The following is a 25,857-nucleotide window of genomic DNA, read 5'->3' on the forward strand; positions in this document are numbered from 1 at the left end:
TACACACCATATAGGAACTTAGACTACCTCTCTTGTATTATCTCCCACAGCTACAGTCTATAGATAAACACTGGGTATCAAAGGCGTGTCATGAGTCCCGCTGGGCTGCCACCCGGCACATCAACAACACATTAAGTCCAACCACTACACTGATCAATTATGCATGTTGCAAACATGGAGAAATCAGGGAAAACTAGTCAGCCTGTACGATTAAAGTAATCCCCATCTCTCCACTTTGCCAGTAATTTATTTGCGTGTTTGGTAATGGCCCATCATTTCCATGTGGAAGCGATTCCGCTTGCATTGTTTGTATAGGTGTTTATGTTTTTTTGTCAAACAACCCCCACATGCTTAATTGCACACAACAATGGCAGCCAAGTGAATAGCTGCTGTGGTCCATGCTAGTTTTGACCTTCAGCCTACACACCAGATGAAAGCAGATAGCACCGCAAACCACTGTGAGATGCAAACTTGCCAGGCTTGGATAGGTGATTACTTGCCCTGAAAGTCCTTTATTTTGCAGCCTCACCTTTGCTCCACTAACATCAAACGCCCTCCAACTGTTTCTTTCCCTTCCACTGCTGGCAGCCTCTATACCCTGTAAATCCTTATCTCACCAGGGGCCTGACTGATGTAGCTCAGGGCAAGGCTGTAAAGTTAGCAACTGGGAAACGGGCTGCATTAGTGAAGGTGAAACAAGTGACATTTTGTGGTCTGCCCACGCTTCAATCTCTTTCTGCCTCTACCTTGTCAAATGTTGATGTGTTTATCTCACCGCTATTCCCACCTGCAGTGATGCCACTCGTGGGAATCATCTGTCTCTCTGATATTTCTTAACATACAGTCTTCTTTGCCTCATACCTCTCAAGGGTCCGTTCCAGCTCATCTAGATCCTGTAAATAGAAGTCTGTTTCTCTCTGGATGCTCAGCAGTCCCACTGCACCTCGTGTACAGCGTAAACTAAGTAGTAGACAGTCCTTGAGGTCGTTGACCTAAAGATGCAATTAATTACCTAACTGCTTTCATAAAACGGATATTTTATGTTTTCTATGAAAACTTAATTAAGTGTTGCATGTGTTGAGTGCACTTCAGCATCCTTGCATGCAAGCTACTAGTCCTTCTTAATTGTCCCCAAGCAACGGAGTGGTGTGCTCGTGTGCGCATCTGTAGCATGTGGCACTGATTCTAGCTCTTTGCGTGTCCAGCTCTTTTTATCTGGCCTCGCTGTTGCTCGTATTAAAACAGCCTTGCTGCTAGGGTGACTTGGCCCGCATGGAGCCTCATTGCCCTTGACTTTATCCTTAGAAGAATGAAGCATTGCCTTGTGGTTTACAATCTGGCTACATTTTAACTAGTTCCTATGACAAGTGCACTTTGTTATGCCAAACACTTTCTTTGTCATCACTGTCAAAATGTACCGGCTGAGACACATCCTGATCCCAAATGAGGCCATATGTACAGTAGTTCTTCAGAGGACTGACTCATATTGAAGGAACAAATGTAGCCTCCAGCCAAATGATGGTAAAGTTAGGCAAGACTGCCTTTCCATCAGCTGATTTGGAATTTATTTTCTATTATGCAAGGCAGAAAAGACTGAAACTACAACTTTTTGTCCTTGTGTCATCAGAGATAAATGACAGAAGGCCAGACTGTGACTTGACCCTGACGTGTCCATATGATGACATCTCTTAATAGAGAAATGACACACACACATACACACCTACATACAGAAGCACGGGATGCTGTGCAGATGACACAGTCTGCAGTCCATGATTAAAGGAAGCCAAATGGCCAGACACACACACCATCAGCAACTTCCTCTCGTCGCCACGCCAACCCTATCCTGCAGTGTGAGTCACGGTGCTCCATCAGGGCTGCGGTCTGCTCTCCACTCATCAGCGTCACTGTGGAACCAGGACAAGGATTTATCACCGTCCCGGTCTCTCACAGTCTGTTTGATCTACGCCCAGGTGTGTTCACTTAGAACTCTGACTCAACCGTAATGACATTTGCCAAACCCAACTGCGCTTTTCTTGGGCTATTGTCAAGCCTGCCTCAGACAGTGACTGTCTCTCATGAAGGAAGACTGGTGATCAAGTTTATGTGGACTGTTTGTTAAGCTGTCAAATGTTTTTCTGCATTAATATCAATATAGGCAGGATAGAAATGAATAACCACCTCCGGCCAAATGTTGGTAGATTTCTGTGTCCGGGTTTTGAAGTTCTTTTAATAATTCAAATTCTATCAGATTAAAAGTGCGTGTATCTAGTAAAGCCATGGTAAAGTAGAGGCTGGCCTTCTGAGTATTGTTTTGAAAACCAGAGCTTGTGACAGAGAGAAAGCAAGAGAGAGAGAGAGAGTCATGGTAGCTGATGGATTTGCATCTTGGTAGCTATGTATGTGTGTGTGTGTGTGGGGGGGGGGGGGGGCAAGCCCGAGGGGCCTGGACAGCAAAGCCAAGCTGCCCATGCAGAGACGAGTAGTAGAGGCTTCAAACAAGCTCCTGCATGTAATATGGATGAGACCGGAGCTCCCTGCAGGAACCGTCAGACGACTCAGGGCCTGTTAGGATTTAACTGTCTCTCTTTCCATGTGTATGTGATAGATTTCACCCTGCGGGGCGTTTTGGCCAGGTGGAGCGTTCTCTTTGTCGGGCTGTGACTATATCATAGGTCAGCCCCCTTACACTCTCTCTTAATTTCTTTAGTCTTCCCTCCCTCTTTCTCCACCACCACCTCTTCCCCCTCTAGCCTTGCTGCAGACACCAACGACCAACCAAGCATTGACATTTACTGCAGTATTCCACATTACAGCGGGGCAGCCTTCTCTGCCGAGGAAGAAGTAAACAAACCACTGATCAATATATGGCTGCGTGCTAAGGCTGGTAAAGAAGGGTTTTAGTCCGAGCCAACTCCAGCTCTTGCATTAAAACATTTAAACCCTCACTCAGCCATTGAGTTGTTGTTCGAGGTATAGCACAAGAATTTAGGTTTTATTTCCAGCCTTCACCAAGAGATAGTTGCTATTTAGTTCTTGTTGTTGGGTGAAATAATGTACATGTAGCTACTCGATGGCTGTTGGGAGGCTTCAGCATATATTTACACAATTATGCTGTCTAAATTGACAATAACAAACTCATTACTCTCATCCTATCTGAAATACCTGAGGGAAGATAATTTGAAATGTGCAGTTTTTGTTTTGTAATGAAACTATACATTACCACACAGTTCACTACGATTAACATCCAGTGGATTACATAACATAACTCTCACATACATGAGATATTATGATCTATGAAAGAAGGCCATAGAAGATAAAAATGTCTTCTGTAATATTTTTCTATATCGTTTCTATTGCGATGTCAAACAACCAGTGAACGAACTGCTTTAAGGGAATATTTACGTCATTTTGCGTTCTGATCCTTGTACGTTATGTTCACTTCTCACTAAAATGAGAAAATGAGAAAATACTCAAGTACTTTTCATTTCATAAGGTACTGCACACTCGAAAGTGCTTTTTGAGATGTAAACTAAGTGATATGAATGTACTATGATGAAACGCATCAATGCTGCCGTCAATATTTTATATTTTCTTTTTAAAAATGGGGTTGACTGGTAGGATCTTCTCTGTCATCAAATTTAAAAAAAGGTTAATGCCCTCTAATCGGAGGTGGGCATCCCCCCCTCCACTTACCCTCTCTCTGCCCCCCTCTGAGCCCCTTGCACACTTTGTTGCATTTTTCAAAATGTTGCAGCGGGTGGAGTTCACGATGTATATACTGCATACAGATATGAAATTAACTATATTAGGATTGCCATATTGCCCAGCCCTAGATTGGGCAGTGTCTCCATTTTGTGTTTTTTCTCTCAACTGATAGCAGTGCATTGCTGGCTTGCTGACAGCCTCTCTCCGCTTTCAGTCTGCTTAGCAACGCTCGTCCTCTCTGCAGCTCTCTCACTCCCCTCTGTCTCCAAGCAAGCACTCAGAGTTGTTTCATCCGTTCAAATAGTAAGCCGAGTTCCCTTTATATAAAACCAGGCAGCTGATCTTTGTTTTGGGTGGTGGTAGTGTGTGTGCGCGTTTGGCCCCCTTATTGTGGATTGGAACCAGTAACCAATCTCCAAACAGCGTCCCATGGCAGTTAGCTTCTCTAGAGCCTTTCCCTTTCGTTTTTAGAGATGGTAAATCACACACACACACAGACACACACACGCACACACTGGCCCAGATGAAGCTCAAATGATGAGTACAGTCATCTACAGACAAGAGCCCACTGGCCTCATTCTCAGTCGATGTGTCCCCCTGGGAGAATGAAGTGTGTCTTGCTTGTGTCTGTGTGCATATTTGTGCACAACAGTTGTGCTTGCAGTAAACCACGTCATCCTCCTACACTGCAGTTGTTTGATGTGATGTCTGTTTCCTTGCATGTGCATATGTGTGTGTGTGTGTGTGTGTCTGCGTCTGTCTCCTGGCCTGGTTGACTCGCATAGGTGAGCCCCGACAGCTTTGGTAATTAACGCTCTTGGGGGCACTGGGGAAGGAAAGTGGAGCACACGCACACGCACACACTGAGCTCCTGTGCTAGAGACGGTAAGCTGCGCATGTAAATGCAGCTAGTATGCTCCCTTGCGCATGGATGATTTTTAAATGCCCTTCACTGACTCAAACACTTTTCCTTGTGCATATGTGTGCATGGAGATGAACATTGATGGCTGCATTTTGATTCGGGCATGTGCTTCATGCCAAGCCTAATGACATCAATTGGGGGAGTGCGGGCGGATGAATGGATTTTAATAGTCAGACCATCATGTCCTCATATTATTGCTTTGAATGTGAAATGAACTAGTAATAAAAAAAGAATACACAGGAAATTTCAGATATCATAAATGTCATACGCCTGGATGCTATGTGTCTCAAGGCATAATTATGGCTGAAATGATCTAATCCTTCATTTGTTCATGGTTATTAATCATAGTTCTTGAGGATGATGATTTAAAGAGTGACATAATTTCGTTGTACTGCTTTCCTCTGATGCAATGTCTAGACTGTTTACAGTAACATGTATTTGAGTAATGTTGCATCACTACTAAGGCTTCAACAAACAATCATCATGTAGCATATCACACAATTCCTTCTGAACTTACTAGAGTTCAAAGTGTTAAAATTGCTTATTTTGTCAAACAGTATTTCTACTTGATAAATGATTTGAATGATTAATGATCAGAGTTGTCAGGCATTAGTTTTCTGACGACCAGCTAATCGATCAGCATTAATCATCTCTATGATAATTACGGCAACTAGATGCAAAATATTATGCAATCATGTAGCCTTTTAGCATTTTAAAATGAGGTTAGACAGCTGTGTGACAATAACTTGCCTGGGACAACTATTGAAATAACTTTGCAACCTTGTTTTTTCTTATCAGAAAATGAGTCGATTGATTAGATAGTTTATTAATTGAATAACTGTTTTTATGCATTCATAAATCAAAAATTCTATAGGATTAATCGGTCGCAGCTTCTCAAATTTGGATATTTGATGGTTTGTAAGTCTTCTATGATATTATAAGACATGTAGAGACATCATGTTGGCCAATTTACTGACATGTCATAGACCAGAAAGAGAATTGCTGGCAGATTAATTAATAATGAAAATAATGAAATTGTTCTCTAACCACATGTGCGTGCGTGTGTGTGTGAGAGAGACATGGGGGTTACCTTGGCCTGCCTAGTGTATTCCAGTCAGACAATTTGTCCATTCATGAGGTAACGTTATTACAACCCTCCTTGTGTACTGCTGTGAATATAGACTGGAGCCGCCGCCTGGGATTTGACTGTGAAACATGAGAAAGGGGGGAGGGAGGGAGATGAATAGAAAAATCGATCGAGAGAGCTTGAAGACTCTGCTTTTTATGTGACGGATCATAGATAAATACTGTAGCTGGTTTCCAAATGTAACTCCTTTCTGTGATAAAGCAGTAGGTGGGCAGTAGATGCATTTAATAGAGGGCGATTCCTTACAATCACTTTCATAACTTAATTTTTTCCCACATAAACTTCTATTAACTGTTTGTCCTTTGGGTCCCATTGGCTCTTATCTATCAAGGCTTTATGGATGTGGATTATAAAATGGCTGACTGTAGCTGTAGCTGTGGAGGGAGGAGCTCAATACGTTGGCAGGGAGAGAGCCGGCTGTGTGTTTGACGTGCGTGTGATGACTGTCTAGACAGAGTGCCCATGTGGTGTAAAAATGTGCCCGAGGCCTGAAGCCAAAGCAAGTCGGGAATGAATAGGTTTGTCCTGTGTGTGTGTGTGTGTCTGCGCGTGTGCACGCATGTCTGACATGACCCGTAGCTGATGCTTATCAGTGTGATTGTCTGTCTCTGTTTTTTCTCTTTGTGTTTGTAATTAGGGAGGAACAGGTGTGTGTGCGTGTGTGTGTGCGTGCGCGTGCGTGCGTGCGTGTGTACAGTCACATGGTGTCTGTTTGTGTCCTCATCCGTCTTAGCTGTCTGCCTGTCCTTTTTTCCCAGTTTTCCTCTGCCACCTGTTTGTGTAACTGTCCACCTGTCAGACCGGTCCTCATCTGTGCACATCTCTATTTCATTTACTGCTTTATCTCTTTTGCCAACGCTTAAGTGAAAGCACAATAAGTTGAGTAACCTTCTCAGCACATCCTACACAGTAAGAGATACCACATGTTTCATCCTTTGAGGACTAAGCGAGGGTCAAACGTTTTGAACACTGAGCAGAAGACATGAAAAGATTATTGCTGCCTCTCGACTTGAAGTGAACGAAGAGTTTGCTTTTCTACTATACACAAGTATAACTGAAGTATTCACAACAGACAACGCATTAAGAACTTTAAACGTAGACTCAGTCATCTCATATCACAGTGCTGAGTTAATTTGAGAGCCCCCACCAAAATAACGAAAGTGTATTCATTTAAATGCCCACTTTGCGGCCTGGTTCCCTTGTGGGCTGTTATTGATTTGGCTGCTGAAACAAAGTGCGGCTCCCAGTCCATGGATAAATGGCTTATTGGATTAAGACCTCCATATAAAGGCCTCTGGTGTGTGTGGGTGTGTGTGGGGCAGGTGGGACCACCAGAGCACTGCTCCCCAGTTAAAGACATAGAAAACTTAACCCCTTAAATTTTATATAGCAAGCTAAGTCTAGACTATATAAATCACTTTTTGGGAAAGCTTTGAGGATAAAGTGACATGAGTTTAAAGAGAAGACATAAATGAGTTTCAGGCAGGCAAGATACTTTGATATATTGTTATTTCATGGTTTGCGCCAGGAAGTGTATAGTATATCTTTGTATCTGTAGCTTGATCTTTGACACAGTCGACGACTGCAGCAGAACAGGATGTGGTCTCGAAACAGACAGGGCGTGACTTACTGTCTGTGTATGTGTTCCTCCTTTCCTCCCTCACCGTCTGAGGCCGAATGAAAAGGCACCCAAATAAAGGCTGTTTACTTCCTCCTGAGAGAGGAAAAAGGAGAATGAGCTGCATTACTCCGTCCTCCTCGACTGCCCGCAGCCACCTCTCCCCCCTCCCATCTTTCTGAATGCCAGGATCATGAATGGCTCAGAGGGGGAGGAGGAAGAGGGAGGATGGGTGGCATAGTTTGTGAACCCCTCTGTTTCTGTCCCATGAGCGAGATTTGGGACGTTCGCCGGGGGTTTCTTTCAGTTTTCATACACCGCCGCTGATGCCCGGATTTCAACAGATGTGAAGACAATTGGGCCCAATAGTGTTTATGTTTTAGGGCACAAAAAAGGATTTAAATAGATTTTAATAACACATACACACACCCACAAGGCCTGCTGCTCTGAGATGAAAGGTCAGACCAAGGCGTGCACACTTTTTCCACTGTGCCCTAGATAAGACTTTAGCCATTAGTCTTGTTGAGACTGCTTGCGTTTGTTTTATATCCTGTTAGTGTTACAGGGTTATCATTTCAGTAGCATGTTCTCTGAAACAGCTAAAAAAGGAGCACACTGATCCTAGTGATAAACTTGTATTTAGGGCTGCAAACAGTCCATTTCTTTTAATTAGTTAATCCACCGATTTTATCTTTCTGTCTATAAAATATCACAAAATAATGACCACAATTTTCCAGAGCCTCAGGTGACGTCTTAAAATATCTTGTTTTGTCTGAACAGTCCAAAAGCCAAAAATATTAATTTACCATTTACAATGATATATAGAGAGAGCATATTTTGCGTTTTTGCTTGAAAAGTGACTCAAACACAACTTATCAATTGATCGTATTATCGCTTCAGCTCTAGTTGTATTTCCAAAAAGGCTTCTCAGCATCATGTAATCCTTCAACTGAAGTAAAGAATAAAATTTGATTTATGAGTTGTTCGCCTTGAGAGCGACATGTTCAGCTCATGATTTCTTAGGGAATCAGAAGTACATTTTTCAAAGTAAGTGCCGATTTGCTCCATCCATCCTGCTGCATGCGTCGCTGTAGTGTGTACATGTGTGGGGGGATGAGCCGTGAATGTGTTTTATTATACATGTATGGAGACAGCATGTGTATTTATAGCCTGTATCTGTGTGTGTGCGTGTGTGCACTGAAACAGCAGTGTCTCCATTTGACTGCAGTGGAGAGGAGAGCAGCTTGACCTCAGACTTTGCCTTCTGTGTCACTGTGTGTGTTTATGTTCCTTAGATATATACATGAATTGCACCAAGACTAGACTCCAAACCAGATTCCTCTGGTTGTCCGTGTTGTCCCCTTGCAGTGAATTTAAAAAGAGAATTAAGGCAGTATATATTCCTGCTGTAAGCTCGATGTTCGTGCTTTGCAGTGTAGATGGAGCTCACGGTAGAAGCACGCGGCTGCTGCTTAAACACATTTGCTCTCCGTCTGCAATTGCCAGACTGTGTATGGTAATGTACGGCCATTGATGTCTGTGGAGTAGAGTGGTGCTTGTTATTGTTGGATTTAACAGCACTCAGGCTACACAGACACACACAGAAAACACTTTCTGCTCCATTAATGCATCTGCTGTGGAAACGTCACATTTGCTAATGGAGACTAAACTGAGGTTCTGGAAATGGGTCATTGTAAAAGTTCGCATGGCTATGTGTGTCTACAGCAATACTGTGTGGGTGTGTGTCTGTGTGTGTCTGTGTGTGGCTACAGTGGCAGGCATACTGCTGGTGATTAGGAACAACAGAGCAGAGTTCAGCTGAGCGAGTGTGTGGAATGCTAATCCATATTGTCATAAGGCGAGCTTCAGCCTGACAAAGGGCTGGAGACATAGGGGGTTAGGGGCTGTTAGTGTGTGCGGGTGTTTGTGTCGCAGAAACAGATAAGAGAGGTGCTTCATTATTGTAGATTAGGTGGTTGCAGCGTGGGGGCGTGGGGCGGAGAAAAACAGCTGTGTTGAAATGTGCAAACGTTTGCACCCGCACACATTCATTAAGGAATAGAGCTGCAGGAATAACGAGTGTGTGTGATTGTGTGTGGGCGTTAAACTGTCAACTGTCAGGTAAGCAGGAGATACAGGGAGAGACGGGTAACCATTAGTGCTACACACATGTGTTTGTTCTGTGTGGATACACATGTACACTCTTTTGCTGTTTTTAATGCACACACAATCAGCAAAATCTCACAATTTCTTTCTTGTGCGCGCACACACACACACACACACACACACCCGCCTTATAATGAGCTGTCAGTTGTCTCATCAGCACAGCGTTTACTGTCGTCTGGGTCAAGCAGATGAAAGACCTCTGAATGACCTGTTGTTTTGGATGACAGATTTTAGATTAGGGGAGGGACACACACACACACACACACACACACACACACACACACACACACACACACACTCATTCATTCAGACAACCTTGATATTATAGGGAATATCAAGCCAGCCACGACCTAGCTCGCCTCCACACCACTGCAGTGGCTTTATTGTTGTTTCTGTTGTTTCAATTCTCCTCCCTCTTTCCCCTCCTTCCCTCCATCCCTTGCCCTGTCCCATCATCCGTCTCTCGCTCGCTCGCTCTCTCTCTCTACCCCCCCTTCACTCCCTCCCTCCTCTTCAGTGCTGCAGTGCTGCCTTCTGGAGAAAAAAAAGGGAAGAAACCAACCACAAGCGCTCGTAAACCGACGAGCCCCTCTCTCTATATATACACACACAGAGACACACCTGGCTATGGCATATGGCGCCAGCCTATTACATTTGCATGCACATGCTCATTCATCCATTCCCTTGTAAATAAGGGACTATCCCCTACATACAGTGCACATGAATACACACACACACACACACACACACACACACACACACAATTCAGGACTAGAAGTGGTTATTTCTTGTTTTCTTTAACAGTATACGTATGTATATATACATATATACAGTATATTACATATGTAATGCAATAGCAGCTGGAGCCAGGGCATGTTTAGTTTATCTTAACGTATCTTAGCTTAGTTTAGCATAAAGACTAAAGGCTTTTTCCAAAGTTAATAAATACATCTACTAACAGATCTAAAGTAGACCTATTAACGCGTAGCATTAACAATGCTGCTCATTTGTCAAATTTCTATCATTTAAATTATTTTGGAGGTAGTTACAGGGGCAGACCTGCTAAGATAGAAAGTGAGTCAGAAACGTGATAACTCAGTAAAAAAACAACTTAATGAAAATATATATTGGCTAACACTGCTGCTAGGCTAGTGGCTAACATGACAGTAATGTGACTGTATTATTCTGAGGCTGTTTAGCCGAAGTAATGCCAGTGCCAATACTGTGCAGAGCAAAATCATTTAGACCAGCAAATGAAAGGCTGTCTGTTTATTATTCACTGTGTCCTACTCTATATGTATATGTATGTGTGTGTGTGTGCGTGTGTGTATAAACGTTTATGGATGGCTTTAAGAGGCCAGTAAGTCAATTATTGATGCTTCCTACAAACTCTATCTCTCTTTCTTCCTTCCTTCTGTTCTCTGCTTTTGCACTTTTCTCCCCATTGAATTTCTCTTTTCTGCTTCCTCCTCCTACCGTCTCTCCTCTCACCTCCCTTCTCCATCTTCTACCCAGCAGTTCATATTGTGATGCTGGAAAGTCGTGTTCCTCTGGTTCCTGTTCTACCTGTCAGTTTGGTTGAAAGTTTGCGTTTGTGTGTGTGAATTGCAGGCAGCCTGTGTGTAGTGTCAGGCCTGTCTGCAGCTGATAAGCATCAACTCCATCAGCTTGTGGGCTTTCGCTGAGTGTGTCCTGGATTTGCTCAAACACACACACGCACACACCTAGAGGCAGCCCCAGCAGTATTTACTGAACACACGTGGCTCAGAGGGCACAGCCGACACAATGATTCATAAACATTCAACACACAAATATGTCTTCACATTGAGAGAAGGGCCGACTCAAGCCGTGTTGCATGTATACCAATGAATCACATGCACAGAGGCACATAATGACAGGCCATGTTGTAGCCATGTTGACAGTCATCTTGTTTTATTCATAGGCCTTCTTCAGTGGGCTCATTTAGCTTCTACTCCATTTTCTTGCTGCCTTCGTTTTCTCCGACACTGTATCACGGCTGGGGCCATAGCTCACGTGTGCTGCTCACATTTAATGCCATTTGTCTCCATTTTCTAGCTCTTGGATCTCATTTGTCTCTCTTTTCTACCGTTTAAATGCCATTTGTCTCCATCTTCCCTTCCGTGATTGTGATGGAATTTTTTTTCTCACCACTTTGCTTCTCTCGTTACCACCTGACACCTGTCTGGGCACATTTTAATTGCTCAGCGCATTCTAACAAATATAATCCTCGCCGTACTCCATTTCTTTTTCTGTAGTGTTTAATCCTGATGTGTGTGTGTTTGTATTAACCGATGTCCCTTTTCTCTGTGTGTTTTAGAAGGCAGTAGAGGAGGAGGAGAGCCAGGTGAAGAAACCCTCAGCAGATCTCTGCTCCCCCAACAGCAAGTTGGCCGATGCTGACCCTGCAAGAAAGGTCAGTCACCGGCTCCTTCATAGTCTCCACCCATTCCTCCATCACCTCCTACAGCTTCAACTTCCCCTCCTCTCTTCCCCCTCCCCCTCCTTGACACACAGGTCAGCTCTCAGGGTCACCACCCCCATCGTGACTGACTGACAGACAAACACACCCCCATGCTCACCCATTCATAGCGACACGCTTCTCGTCTCCAACCTGTCAGGAACTGCACTCATACAGCGGCTGAAAGGCTTTGCTTCTTCACCTCCCCCTATCGCAGCACACACACACCAACTTTACATGCACACACAGGGAAGAAGCTCTTTATCATGATCACCCCCCCCCCCCCAACACACACACACACACACACACGCGCGCCCTTCTCTCCCGCTCTCTTTCTTTTAGCTGATGCCTGATGGATGATCCCTCATCCACATGTATGCATGCATATATTAGCTTTATTAGATTATAGCTCCAAGAGTGCCGTGTATAGTGCAGCACATTCCCTTCTCGTCCCCATGTTTTCATGTGTATGCATGTGTGAATGGAACTGATTGCAGTTGTGATAATGAATCTATTCAGCTGCAGAATTATATGCAAAGATCAATAATGTGGATGGAAGATGCTGTTCTGTGCCTTTTTAAACTGTAAAACAATGGCTTAAAAGAAGTGCTGCTATGATTTGTGTTGATATTTATTTATGTGTGTGTGTTTTTATTTTTCTCAGGGGAAAACATCTCCACCAACTATGGTGTTCAATCGTCTTTTCTCTGACATCAAGGAGGAGCCAGAACACCCCACCCTGGTCCATCCCAGGTACTACATCTCATTAACTTTGATTACACAACACCAACACACTGTTTTAGGGCTGCAACTAAGGGTTCTTTTTTTAATTATGACATGCCATTACATGTTCTTACGTTCTAAGCTGATGTCTTCTTTTGTTCAGACAAACAGTCCACAACCCAAAGATATTGACATTACAAAAATGGTTATAAAAAAAAGCAGTAAATCCTCACATTTTAGAAGCTGAAACCAGAAAATATTTGACATTTTTGCTTGATAAGTGACTGAAACAATCAACTGATTATCAAAGTAGTAGCTAGTGGTTAGACTTTGCTTAAAAAACATCTATCAAATCTATAATCCCGTTGGCCTGGTGTTATTTCATATAAGCCTGCTACTTCTGTAGTACTGGTGGCTCTTTTTCCCTTCTGATATAGTGAATTAATTACCAAGAAATGTTAAGTTTGAGTTTGACTTCAGTTTCTTTCTCAGTAAATGAAATTCCCATCCTTAATTTCCCTAATTGGTGCTGCACTCCACTCTTCTGCTCTGTTCCCTCCTTGCCTTCTCTCCTCCATGACATGTGCCGCTTATCTCCCTCTCTCCTCCTCTTTTCTTCCCAAAGCCCTTGTTTCCTCTCTTCTGGTTTCCTCTTTTACTCCCTCCATCCCTCCCCAGAGCATACCAGCCTGTGATTGGATATGGCACTCTGATAGCTCAAACAGTAATCTGACCCAGATTAAAAACCGGAATTAGATGGTTTACAGCTACATGTGACTGCCTTGACATACTGACTGTGTGGAGGCTGTCAGACGCAGACAAATTGGCAGGATTAGAGTTCTGGTCACCTACCAGCATCACATAACGGCTTCACTCTCAAACCAGTCAGGATTTGCGCAGACCGGTTTGGAGCATGTCTTTTGCACTGCAGCGTAACTAATAATGCACTGCTACAGCCAAGCATCGCGCTAGACATCCACAGCACTTAACGTCATATTTGGTTTACTACCAGCGTCCATTAGTGGTACACTTGTCAAATACAAGCCAGGCTTACATTATTCAATCACATCTCCAAGTAAAGGAGTTTCAGATTCCCATTCAGGCGAGCAGGCAGTGCTTCGTCTCCATCCAGAGAGGAAGTGCGGCTCGGTTGGTGGTGCTGTAGTTTTTCAGGCAGAGTCCCACTGAGCTGTCATGCTTAACCTAGTTCACAGCTCCAGCTCTGTCTGGAGGGGCTACTGGTGGGGGAGGGGTTCAGAGCTTCTCTTCTCTTCTCTCCTCTCCTCCTCCATCTGCCTCTCTATCTCTCCGTCTCTTTCTATTCCTCTCTCGCCTCTCCTCCCTCCCTCCTTTCCCACCATGCAGTCAGGAATAGACGGATAGTGTTGGCTCAGTGGCTTCAGTGCATCTCCAGGCACTATCTCACTCTCAGTTGTACCCACTACCTGGACATTTGTGATAAGCCGAAGGTCTGTTTAGGCTGACATCCTGTAAACACACGATAAGAAGTATCCATATTCCACACTGTGATTTCAGCTCTTCAGATGGTGCAGTTACTGTAGGCCAAAACAGCCACCACATGACTTTTGTTCTATTACTCTGATCCAGCTGTTTTATTGCCGTAGAGGTGAAAGGGGCCAAATGAGTTACTGCAGTTGTATGTAGCTCTATGTATATCAGCATTGCAAAGTCCATAACTCGTAACAGTTTACGATGTTTACTGCAAAGACAAAATATGGTAAAGGTGACACTGCTACCATTATGACTAGTATAATAAAAACAAAGACATAACAGATGCTTGATTCAATATGTACATAATAAGCAGCGTACCACACTTTTGTAGAATCAAGGAAAACTTAATTAAAATTAGTGTGTACATAAGTAAATATTTATTTACATATTTACATATGAAGTCAGTTCAGTGCTTTACGTGGCTTTCCCTCTGTCTCTCTCCTAGTTACTACCTGTACACATACGATAAGATGGTGGCTCCCAACGTGTCTCTGCAGAGGGAGGCGGAGATGAGTCCCGAGATGTTCGGGGCGCTGCTCAAACACCACTACAGCCGCCGAGTGCTGGGCCACGACGAGCCACCCATGGGTAAGTAATGATACACACATTAATATACACGGAGCTGAAATGTAATCGAAAATGAACTCGCTGTTAACATGATGTTAACTCTGAAGATTGTCATATTCAGAATAATAGTGGAGTATTAGTCTGCAGGTAAACATAGTGAGTGTTAATGTAGGAACACATCTAATGCAATTTGAAACGCAAAAGGTATTCCAGGAACTTGGACCATCTAAACCAAAAGACACTTCGCTGACTTTAGATTAAACCCTTTGGACAACCAGAAGGCCTGAGCCAGATGCCCTTATCGGCCTGATATTGAATAAGCAGGTCAGTGAGGTACTGTACTGTGAAGGAAGAAGGAAAATCTGATCAAAGGTTAAGATGTACTGAGAAATGTCATCCCTGTTAAACACTGCACTCAGAAATAATGATGCTAAAATTGAATAATACTTTTTCCCACCTGACCTTTTTGTCAAAGAAAACGCAACAGCCTACACTCTATACTAATTATATTCAAATAAGTAACTAACTGAAAAGAGAAGAGCTAAAAAAAAAAGGTAAAAGGGCAGGGAATATTTTAAATGGTTAGGTAAGTGATTAGCTTTATAGCTAGCTAATATTAGCTATGTTCTCACAATGGGCTGTCCAAAGATGTATAAAAAAAAGAAATAAGTAGCTATGGGGCTGGCTACATTAACTCAGCAGGAGACGACAGGTAAATTGGCCAATGTTCGATATATCAGCCGGGCTCTATTAATAACTGTAATCTAATTGTAAGCAGATATAAGTGGTCATTAAAGCTGGGGGAGGCAGTCTGTTTTTGATATGGTTGGGCCAAAAATTGCATACTAATCTTTCATCATATTGTAATTCAACTAGACTTCTGCAGCTGCTCTGGGCTCCGTTTTCAGGCTTCATAAGATAAAGCCATTGACGGGAGAATTTGGGCCAATCACGGGTCATTTGAGTGAGAGAGGGTTCCTATTGGCTAGGGACAGAGCAAGAAGAGGTTTCACTTCATGTATTTATTTATTTATCTTTTTGCTTTTTGACCCTTGCTGAGAAAAAGCCAGTAAGTGGCCTTTGTGTTAAGATTTTGTTTTCAAATATGAAGTCTTTATTCAGTCTTTATTTGGTATTGGAACCCAGCTTTAATGATTTCCAACAACGAGAGGCAGACAACACTGATGATATCTGATCATTTATAGATGAATTACTACACCATGCTGTGTACACTGTACGTACAGTAGACACAAACACGGCTGACACATGCCTACTATAAATACATGACACATATACGGCAAGCGATTTACATACATACATCATAAGCAGAAGAGACATGCAGATCATGTACAGCAGACACGTGCTTACTGTAAACATACATCCTACAGTAAACTACCATCCAACATGCACGCACACACGCACACACACACACACACACACACACACACACACACACACACACACACACACACACACACACACACACACACACACACACACACACACACACACACAAACTTAACTTTGCAGCCTGCAGCAATGCACATAATCATGCATTGACCTTCATATAAAGACTCTGGGGGCACCTCAGTATTGATGAATAAGAGGGTGGAAATGGCAGTGACCTCTTCTCTGCACTGTTTATATGTACATGTTAAAGTGTGTATGTTACACATGATTAATAAGATATACAGTTATATTTATATATATATATAATTTTTACGTATGTCTGACTGCCAGGCTGTGTCTCATATCTCTCGGGGGCGTTCTGCCCCCCTTATTCTTCTCCAACCAATCTGTCTCTCTTCCCTCCATCCTCCCATTTTTATTTCCTGGCAGCTTTTTCCACATCCTCTCCGAGTCCGTCCTCCTTCTGCTCCCGCACTTCCTCTCCCATCTATCCATCCATTCTCGTCTTTCTTCTCTAGCTCCCTTCATCTCCGCCTCCCTTACAGTCTGATGTCACTTTTTCAACTCCCTCCTCTTCCTCTTTATCCTCTTCTACTTTTTTTTCTCCTCATTGAATGCATCCCTCCCCCAGTCTGTCAGTGTTCTCCCCTCACTCTTTCCTGCTTATTTCCTTTTTATCCACCACCAAATGACCCACTCCTGTTATTTATGTGCTTCCAGTATCGTGTGTGTGCTGTGTTGTGCAGAGCATCTATGTGGGTGTGTGTACGAACATGCGCAAGCCCGCTTGAGTCAGAATATGAGTGTCCTCTCCATTGCAAGACATGCTGTATAAAGAGCATGCTGTTTCCTGCTCTCTTTCACTATTTCTTCTTCTCTTTCTTATACAACACATGCCAGCATTCACCCACACACACATTCATAAACTGGTTGCAGAGGCTACTGTGCAAGGGTAAACATTCACACGTCACACATGTACTTATAGATGAAGTTTGAGTGTAACTTGTACGTTGTATGCAGGTAAGGTATTTAGCAGCATTATTATGGGGATATCTGAGATGCTGTCTCTCAACTCCAACTTCATTCTCGCGTCTCACGTTGTAATCGGACTGTAAACAATAACTGCCGCTCGGAAGCCGAAATATAACCCGTTGTCCCCAGAGGCTAAACCGACGTCAGATCGATAGCTGATGAGTTCTGGCCGACTGCTCTACCTCAGAGTCAACACACCGTTATTACTAGCCTACACATCCCCACTGCAGCATCTGTGAATATGTTTACTTGTGTGTGAGACTGTCACACCGACAGTTTGATCCTTCGGCCACAGTGAGGGAACAAGCCAGAGTTTGATCAGAGGACGAGCCCACGCAGAGCCGCGCAGCTCCCACACAAGGCCCTTTATTCTTCTCTCTTCTTTCTCAGTGTCTGAGGGCAGACGCGCACGTACACACACACAATTTGAGTGAGTGTTTGGTTCCTCGGTTGTTGCCGTGCTTGCGCTCACGCTGAGAAAGAGGTGTGAGCTTTTATGAGGTTGTGAGAGGGTGTTACTAAGCGTAGGCGGGAGTGTGCACCAGCTCGACTGGCACTTCCTGTCTTTCAACCACCTCCTCTTCTTTCTTTTTTTAAAAAACTTCTTCCTTCCTCCTCAGATCTTCATGCGTCGCCTCCCGTTGTGGCTGGCGCCGAGGAGGCCAAATCCCAACATGCCGCTGCTGCCTCGGCCACTGAACGGGAATGCCAAACCCAGGCAGTTTCCATGGAGACAAGCAGTCTGAGCTGCAAGAAAGCCACCCACACCCCTCCTCCTCCTCCTCCTGCTCTTGCGACGTCGTTGTTGTCTGTAACGGAAGTAGCGGCTAAGGACACAGGCTCTGCCACGAGCAGCGCAGCGCTGGTGGGGGGGCTGGAGGACGACAAGGACAGGATTGTTGTGGAGATCATGCAGATGTACAGCAGGCAGCAGGAGAAGCTCAACTCCACCCTGCACAAGCAGCTGCAGCTGGAAATGGTGAGTTGGCGGTAGTAAAGAACAAAGACCAAGATAAATGACTGACTAAGACCATAACTATCCTCATCTTTTAAAAGTGTCCTTGACGTAGATGTGGAGGTGATGCTCACTTCCACTGACCCCTCCATTGCTCCCTCTTTCTGCCTGAAACGATCCTAATTTGTCCAAATGTTGGTATCAAACAAGTCAGCACCCCAGTTCATGTAAATCACACTGTTTCACTGATATATAACATGTTTTTTGTTATAACATTCACGTTTAATTTCAGTTTGGACATATGGAAATAGTTACATGATAGAAACGTTCACATCTACTGCTGAATTATGTCCCTCTATTTAAACCTACCGATCGAAATTCCTAAGATTTATCTATTTGTACTGCAAAATGAGATATTCACCTTTAGAAAATATTGGTTACAAAATGTCTGACATAGTAAACTTCAGCAAATTATGCTCTCAAAAAAGACAAAAAACCTCCATAATCCCACTGCATTTCATAAAGGTCACATGCACAGTTTTTGATTCTATCTACATTTTGGCCTGACCTGACCTCCCCCTTGAGTGGCTGAAATGTAAAGCATTTCCTCCACAGGAATCAGTGAAAGATCACATTATTAGTGTTATATTGCCTGACGTAGTCTCTGTGTCTCCAGGAACTGGAGGCGGTGCGCGGGGGCGAGGCGGCGAGGCTACGGGAGCTGAGCGCCGAACAACGGGAGCTGCGCAGCGAGCTGGAGGCCGTGCACAGCGAGCAGGCGCGGCAGCTCAGCCAGGCCCGCCAGGAACAGCTGGAGCTGGAGACCCGTCTGGAGCAGCTCCGACAGCAGGCATGCGCCTGCGAGCCGGGGGCACAACGCCAGCAAGAGGCCCACTACACTGCACAGGTGTGGACTCGGAGAGGAGCACATGCACAGCACAGATTCTGGCATCAGAAACAGCCTGTTTGTATCACAGTGACATATACAGTATGCACACTGGCTTGCATCTCCTAACATGCCATGCTTATCTCACGCTACAGTGCTCCAATCACAATCAAGGAGTGATCAGTGCAGCACTCTACTTGTTAATTCCTCCTTGCATTTTATTTATTATCTTTAAAATCTTTACTTATTATCTTTTAAAGCATTTACAACTAATTAATTCACTATGTTTTCAATTTATTACCATGATTATGCAAGAATTAGCCTTCATGACATTCTTGACATTCGCATTGTAAAGCAGCACATTCAGACATCAGGGCGAGACATAGAAAATACCAACACCAAATCCTCTGTGAGTTTCCTCAGTAAATATGAGCAGCATGTTTGGATTAGTGAATGCTGTTTCTGCAAATCAGATGTTAGCAAAGAATTTTGAGATCACATATCATCACTTGCCCACATATTTCCGCTAAGGGCAACGGAGAGTGCTTTCTACCAAAACATGGAGAGACATGTGGTTATAGTCTAACAGAGATTGAGTTGCTCTATTAAAGGATTTTCTGTGTGTGGGTCCTATATGAGTCAGGATGCTGTTGAAGAGTGTGAAAGCAAACACACAAACACAGACACACTCTCTGAGCCTTCAGCGACTTATCTTGAGATAAGTTCTGTTACGTTGGCCTGAGCTCCGGTCTGCAGTATCCCCCTCCTGTCTGTCTTTGAAGCCGCCCCCCTTGGTATCAAACTCAAGATGTCTGCCAGTTAGTTAGGAAAGAGGGGGTACATGTGTTTGTGTGGCTATGAGATTAATGCTGGCATGAAACTTGACGTTGTGTGAAGTAATTTCCTGGTTTTACACACATTTCCAAAAAAACACAGCAGAGAAACTGACATGAAATGTCTTTATACTTTACACATTTTTTTTGTTTGACTGATGTAAAAATAACACAATTCTTATAAATTTACTTTGGCATAATTTATATATATTTTTCTCCTGCTAAGATTTAAAAAAAAGCATGACTGTGGATGACTGAAAGAGAAACAAACAATGAGGGTTAAGGATTCGGTCAAGATGCAGACAGATCCTGGTTGGAGTCACAAAAAGCAGTAGATAACTGCTATACTGTGCACAGTCTGTTATGATAGCCTACAAGCTAACTACGTTTCTGCTGCTATCGGTTTGTCTAAATGTTGTGCGAAGGATCTGTTTTGTGAACATGTCTTACTGTATTTTTTGAGTTTCTGATGAGGAAGACTAAGATTACAAGGAAAGGAGTTTTGTATCATTCCTAGTCATCACAGTCTTTTAATATGTAAACAACAGATAAATATGTTAGATTAAATGTCTTCTGTAGACATACGTTGATCTCATGTCTGGCTCTCTCTCTGTCTCCTCCCAGTTGTCGGAGCTACGTCAGAGGCTGGAGCGAGCGGAGGCAGACCGGCAGGAGCTGCAGGAGGAGCTGCGCAGGGAGCGTGAGGCGCGGGAAAAGCTAGAGCGCACAATCATCCAGCTCAAGCAGCAGATGGTCCAGTCTGCCACGATGGGAGGCAGCCCCTCTCCTCCTCTCACCCCTTCAACTGGACCCCCTAACGCCTACTCCCCGCCCTCCTCCTTCTCTGAGGCCCCAGCGGCTGGCCAAAAGTAACTGCCACCCGCCTCAGGCGCCCCCTCATTCCCTCATTCCTCTCCCTGTCACCCACCAACTCTACAGACACAAACAAATCAGCCTGAAGCAGAAAGGAGCTTCACATCTCCACAGGCTGTTTTTAAGTCGTGCATCTCACCCTCCCCTTTTGTTTCAGCGTAGGACTGACTTTTGTTTTTGTAATTTAACATCACTTAAAAGTTTTATGTTGTGTTTTTTATTATACATTCTTTTGCTCACCTCTCTTCTCTTTAAACAGTATTTAAAGATTTTATTTGGGCATGTATGTTTGATTTTATTTATAGTTTATACTGAACAAAACTTCACAGACGGGAGTTTGGTCATCTGGAGACCAAACTCAACACCATCACTATTTTCCCCCTCACGATTGTCACCCTCCTCTCCCATTTCTTCACTCTGGATTCTGGAACTTGGAGATTTTAAGACTCCAGCTCAGACACACAGACTCGTCATGGACGTCACTTAATGCTACTACCTGGCAAAGCGACCGGTGCCCTTGGACACATATAGTCACCTGGTCGTGTGCCCCTTCTCCGTCTCTCTGAACGTACGGTCCAAACGCTCAAGTACCAGCAGGAAACTGCATGGACATTTCAACTGTTTGCTTTTTTTTTTTTTTTTTTTTTTGCTCCTCATAAAACACAGAAAGAAAAGTGTAACCTGTTAAAAACAACATGGAGGAGAAAGACCTTTACTGTACTAAAAAAAAAAGACATTTTACCGATGTCATAAAACCTCAAGAAAATATGCCAATAGTGATGCTGAAAGTGATGAGTGTTTTGAGTGTGACCCTCACAAGGTAGCTAGCTAGCAAATCGTCTGGCCTGGACCCCAGCTGCTCCTCACACAGACTAGTTTCCCTCTTCACTCTGTGGGGCAGCACCTGGACTCTCCTGTAGACCAAACAGTCTGTCGGTTGATACACCAGCTGCAGAGTGTGTGTCACCCCCCCCCACCCCCCCAAACACACACACACACACACCTTCCACTGTTGGATGCTAGCGCCTTTGCCCTCTGCTGGCAAACTCCTTAACACTGTGGTTTTCACCCACTTTAGGCTAGACAGGAAACACTGTGCTCTTTTCAGACTTGGCATGAAGAAGCTCACGAGCAGTGCTATGCACTTAACGCGCTCTCCTCCCCCAGAATCCCCTGGGAAAGGAATGTGTCTGGACATGGGGGCTGGCTGAGCTGGTGTAGCTTTTTCTAAGAAAGAAGAAAGGCAGTCTCTCACATATGCGGTAGCTGTACTGCGTTGCCATAATACATGCAACACCCTTGCATGCCCGCACACACTCAACTGTGTCAGTGCAGTCCAGGCATTCAGGCGGAACAATGGCCCCAGCGTTCCCAGCAGATGATCAAAGCTCCACGCTGTCCCTGTTTTCTGGGCTTCTCTTTTTTGTATCATTTGACTTCATTGTTAGAAGACGTTTTTTTTTATCCCCACCCTGTTTGTCAGAGCGTCATCTAAGAATGTGGGTCGCAGGTGAAAGCAGTTAGTCCAGGGTGGTTTGGGCTTCGAGTCCGGCCCCTGCTTCACGTTATTCTGCCTGACTGAACAAACAGCAGCGGGCAGGAAGAGGAAGAGAGGGGAGGCGAGGATTGAGGGGAGCGCTCAGGGGACCGGTGCACTCTCCCCCTGTGGCAGGCTGGGTGGCCCAGACGCCAGGGGTACAGAGGGAGCCCTTTTTGTTCTGTGCCGTCAGAATGGGGGCAGCTGTTGTTGTCTGTGGGCCTCTGCCCGCCCTCAAGTGAAACTATAGGATCCCCCCCATCTCTCAACAACCTCGCTCCCTCATTCTGTCCCACAAAACAACCGTCACTCACTCACACATACCCGTCCATCCATCTCCAGTGCCAGATCAGCTGGGGGTGTGCAGTGTTTTGTAGATGCCCAGGAGAGCGAGCAGACGTCCAGCCGGAGGAAGAGAGGACTTTTATTGTGTCAGTTGCCAGGCAAAAGCGCTTTTTATTGCCACTAAGGAGATCCCTGTGAGTGTGTGTGTGCGTGCCTGCGTGTGCGTGCGTGTGTGTGTGTGCGTGTAAATAATTGTTTAAAAAGAGAAGGGGATCTGCCTCAGCTGAACTCTGAGCTTTTTTATGCATCTGCTATAAATGCAAATTGATAGACATTCCACTGTGCTCCATCCTGTTCAATGCACATTTTCTTACACAGCTTCTCTTAACAATAACAGACCTTACAGACCGGGCAGAGTACAGTTGTGGTTTGTTGATTGTCATAAAAGCAGGTGCAGGTGCAAGCCAGTAAAATCAAAACCCACGCCGCAAATGTACACTCAACTGTTCCATTTAAACCTTTATTGAAATTATGAAAGAAAATATTTAACGTATTAACTAAAGATTTATATTCACTTTGTAAATACAGTAGTCATTAATATATTAACTGTTCTTATATGAAAAAAAATCTTCAAAAGGTTATATAGATTGGACCAGAACTAAGGCTTCAGATGTTTTTTCTTTCTTTTTTTAAAAGAAGTTATCAGAACTTGATCTTTGTCGAGTGGATGTGGGGGGCGTGAAACGCATGGTTTACTGAGACATGACGCAGGACAAAGGCAAAATAGGAAAATAATACTTTGTTACAACCCCCCCCCCCTCCCACCCCTTTTCTGAAATGATGCTATTTTCCCCCTGGTGGATTTCATCTTGACGGACTGTTTAATGTGTAACGTAATAAGCTCCTTAAAGACAAATTGAAAACGAAACATTTCTTTAAAAAACGCATTTTGGGGAAAAAGAAAACAAAAATTGTTGTTTCTTTTGCATGCCTTGCTTCCCCTTATGTTTTGTGTCACCGGGCCAATCTATCTGTTCATTGTAAAAAAAAAATATATATATATGTTTCCCTCCCACATAACGCACAAACTATTGAGATGGCTCGTATGCATGAACATTGAACATGTGCAAGTTTTATATCATTATTGGTTTAGAGGTTGGCTAAATATAAAGTCAGATTATGAAGAACATAACATGTAGCCTAATTTGACTTGGAAATGATTTGAAAGCGTTCGTGTGTGAGAGAGAGAGTGAGTGTGAGTGTGTGTGTGTGTGTGTTGGCCTCCCACGTCTGACTGAAGCACAGCAGCTTTGAAAAGGGAAAGAGAAAAACTTGCTCATGTAGCTCTGGATGTGTAGTTTTGTGTTCTGATTCTGGTCATTTATGCTTGTTTGGATGTGTGAGCATCACCCGAAAGATAATCAGTATTAGTTTTTATTACCTCTTCAGGAGAAAACAAATCCCTTCGATTTCATCACATGAGCAGATAACTAATCTGTTTACTCTAATTTGACTCTGTGTAATTAGCATTTTATACACAAGGGGGCGTTGTTTAGCTTATTCAATCGTACACTATAATGAATTCAAAAAAATGAAAATGTAAGAGGAGAAAGATCCCTTGTAACACGGTTTTTTGGGCCCTTTTGCATTTTTGCAGTGTTATGAGAACTTGGATTTTCTTTGTACATAAGTTTTTACACGTGTGAAGTTTTCCCAACAGACAAGAACACGAGGTGAAATGAGCAGAGCTTTACCATGTGGACACATTTGAATGCAGGATTTGCATATTCACTGCCTCCCGGCTATGTGGAGAAAACTAGGAAACAAATCCAAGGTGACCTTTGAACTGTTGCAGGTGGTATGCTTTGTAGTTGGTTGTGTCATTTTCAGCCTGTAATTATTCTATGCCAGTGTGAGTGAAGGAGGAAGCATGGTGATTGATCACACGGATCACTGGTTACTAAGAATAGCTACACCCCGTTTTAATTTATACACATCCTGCTATATATGGGGGAAAAAAGATTCATGGCTTTGCTGAAGAGAACCCTTTTCCCCCTCAATGCTGTTCTGAAACATGAAACACAGTGTCTGTGCTTGACCATTGCATACTGCGTTGCCAATACTACAGTGTGATGAGACTTTTGTTCTTGCATGAATCGAGACACTGTTCTCCTACCTCATGTTGTGATATAAAAAGATGTTTTTTAAGCAGAGAACACTGCATCTCTAACTGTTTATCATCATTGATATTTACTAGTAAATGACATACCTGTAAATGCTTTTAGCTAATACCTCAGTTGTATCTAGTGTTTGTTTTCTTTCTGTTTTTTGCCCTTCCCTGATTTCAGATCTTGTAAATATACCCTGTATAGACAATGAACTTGGATCAAATTCAAGTAAAGTTCTGTAGTGTCAAACCTGCGTTGTCGTCTGCCTTCTTATCTGCTGGTGATGCCGATCTTTCTCCTCATAACTCATTGACCTAAGATGCACACATTTGCACGAGCTCGGGGAGCGGCTGATGCAGTTTTACCCTCAGTATGAAGTATGTTTGTTCAGGCGATAGAAGTGATTTAAAGCCAACCGTAATATGAACACACTAAAGCCATGTCACTTGCAAAACAAACATGTAGAGCTGAAGTTTGTATATTAATAGATTAGTCAATAATTTATTGTTAAATCTGTAAAAATCGTTTTTATTTTTTCCTCATTGATTTTCAGTTGTACATTTCTTCGAGTATTCATTTAATTTTCTAGCAAGGCTTCAAAATCAGAGCATGCATTTATATTTAAGTATTTATTTCATATTTAAAAATGATAAAGCTGCACCCAACTTGTCAACATGAACACAGAAAGTCCAACAACACACCAAAATAATCACAACACCTCAGTTTCAAGAGAGATGGGCAAACTTATCACAATCCTTAATAATCAGTTAAATAGTTGTTTATACATTTCTTTCAAAACCACATATGTTAACCTTACGGTGGTCAGGTGATCGCTAAAGCCAGTGGGATTCATTAATAATAATAATAATGCATTTTATTTATGGGCGCCTCCCAGGCCACTCAAGGACACCTTACATGAACAAAAAAAGAAAGAACAGACCAAACATAAGTAAAAAGCATTAAACAACAACAGAATGACAAGTAAATACTAAAACATTTCTACAGCTTCAAAAAAAAATTAAAGAAAAGGAGAGAATTC

The 25,857-nt window shown here is 43.4% G+C and overlaps 1 protein-coding gene across 1 annotated transcript in view; it reads left to right on the top strand.

The window, feature by feature from the left end:
- The window catches only part of skila (SKI-like proto-oncogene a), a 34,550-nt gene extending 9,536 nt beyond the window's left edge, over positions 1-25,014 (top strand). Inside the window, exons 3-8 of the mRNA XM_083928779.1 lie at positions 11,897-11,992; positions 12,702-12,790; positions 14,718-14,860; positions 17,902-18,260; positions 18,913-19,143; positions 20,580-25,014. Coding sequence (XP_083784905.1) covers positions 11,897-11,992; positions 12,702-12,790; positions 14,718-14,860; positions 17,902-18,260; positions 18,913-19,143; positions 20,580-20,828 — 1,167 coding nt within the window. The 3' untranslated portion in view covers positions 20,829-25,014. The remainder of the gene's footprint in view (positions 1-11,896; positions 11,993-12,701; positions 12,791-14,717; positions 14,861-17,901; positions 18,261-18,912; positions 19,144-20,579) is intronic.
- Positions 25,015-25,857: the final 843 nt, after the last annotated feature.

This window comes from Echiichthys vipera (assembly GCF_963691815.1).
Source record: "Echiichthys vipera genome assembly, chromosome: 15".
NCBI classification, from domain to species: domain Eukaryota; kingdom Metazoa; phylum Chordata; class Actinopteri; order Perciformes; family Trachinidae; genus Echiichthys; species Echiichthys vipera.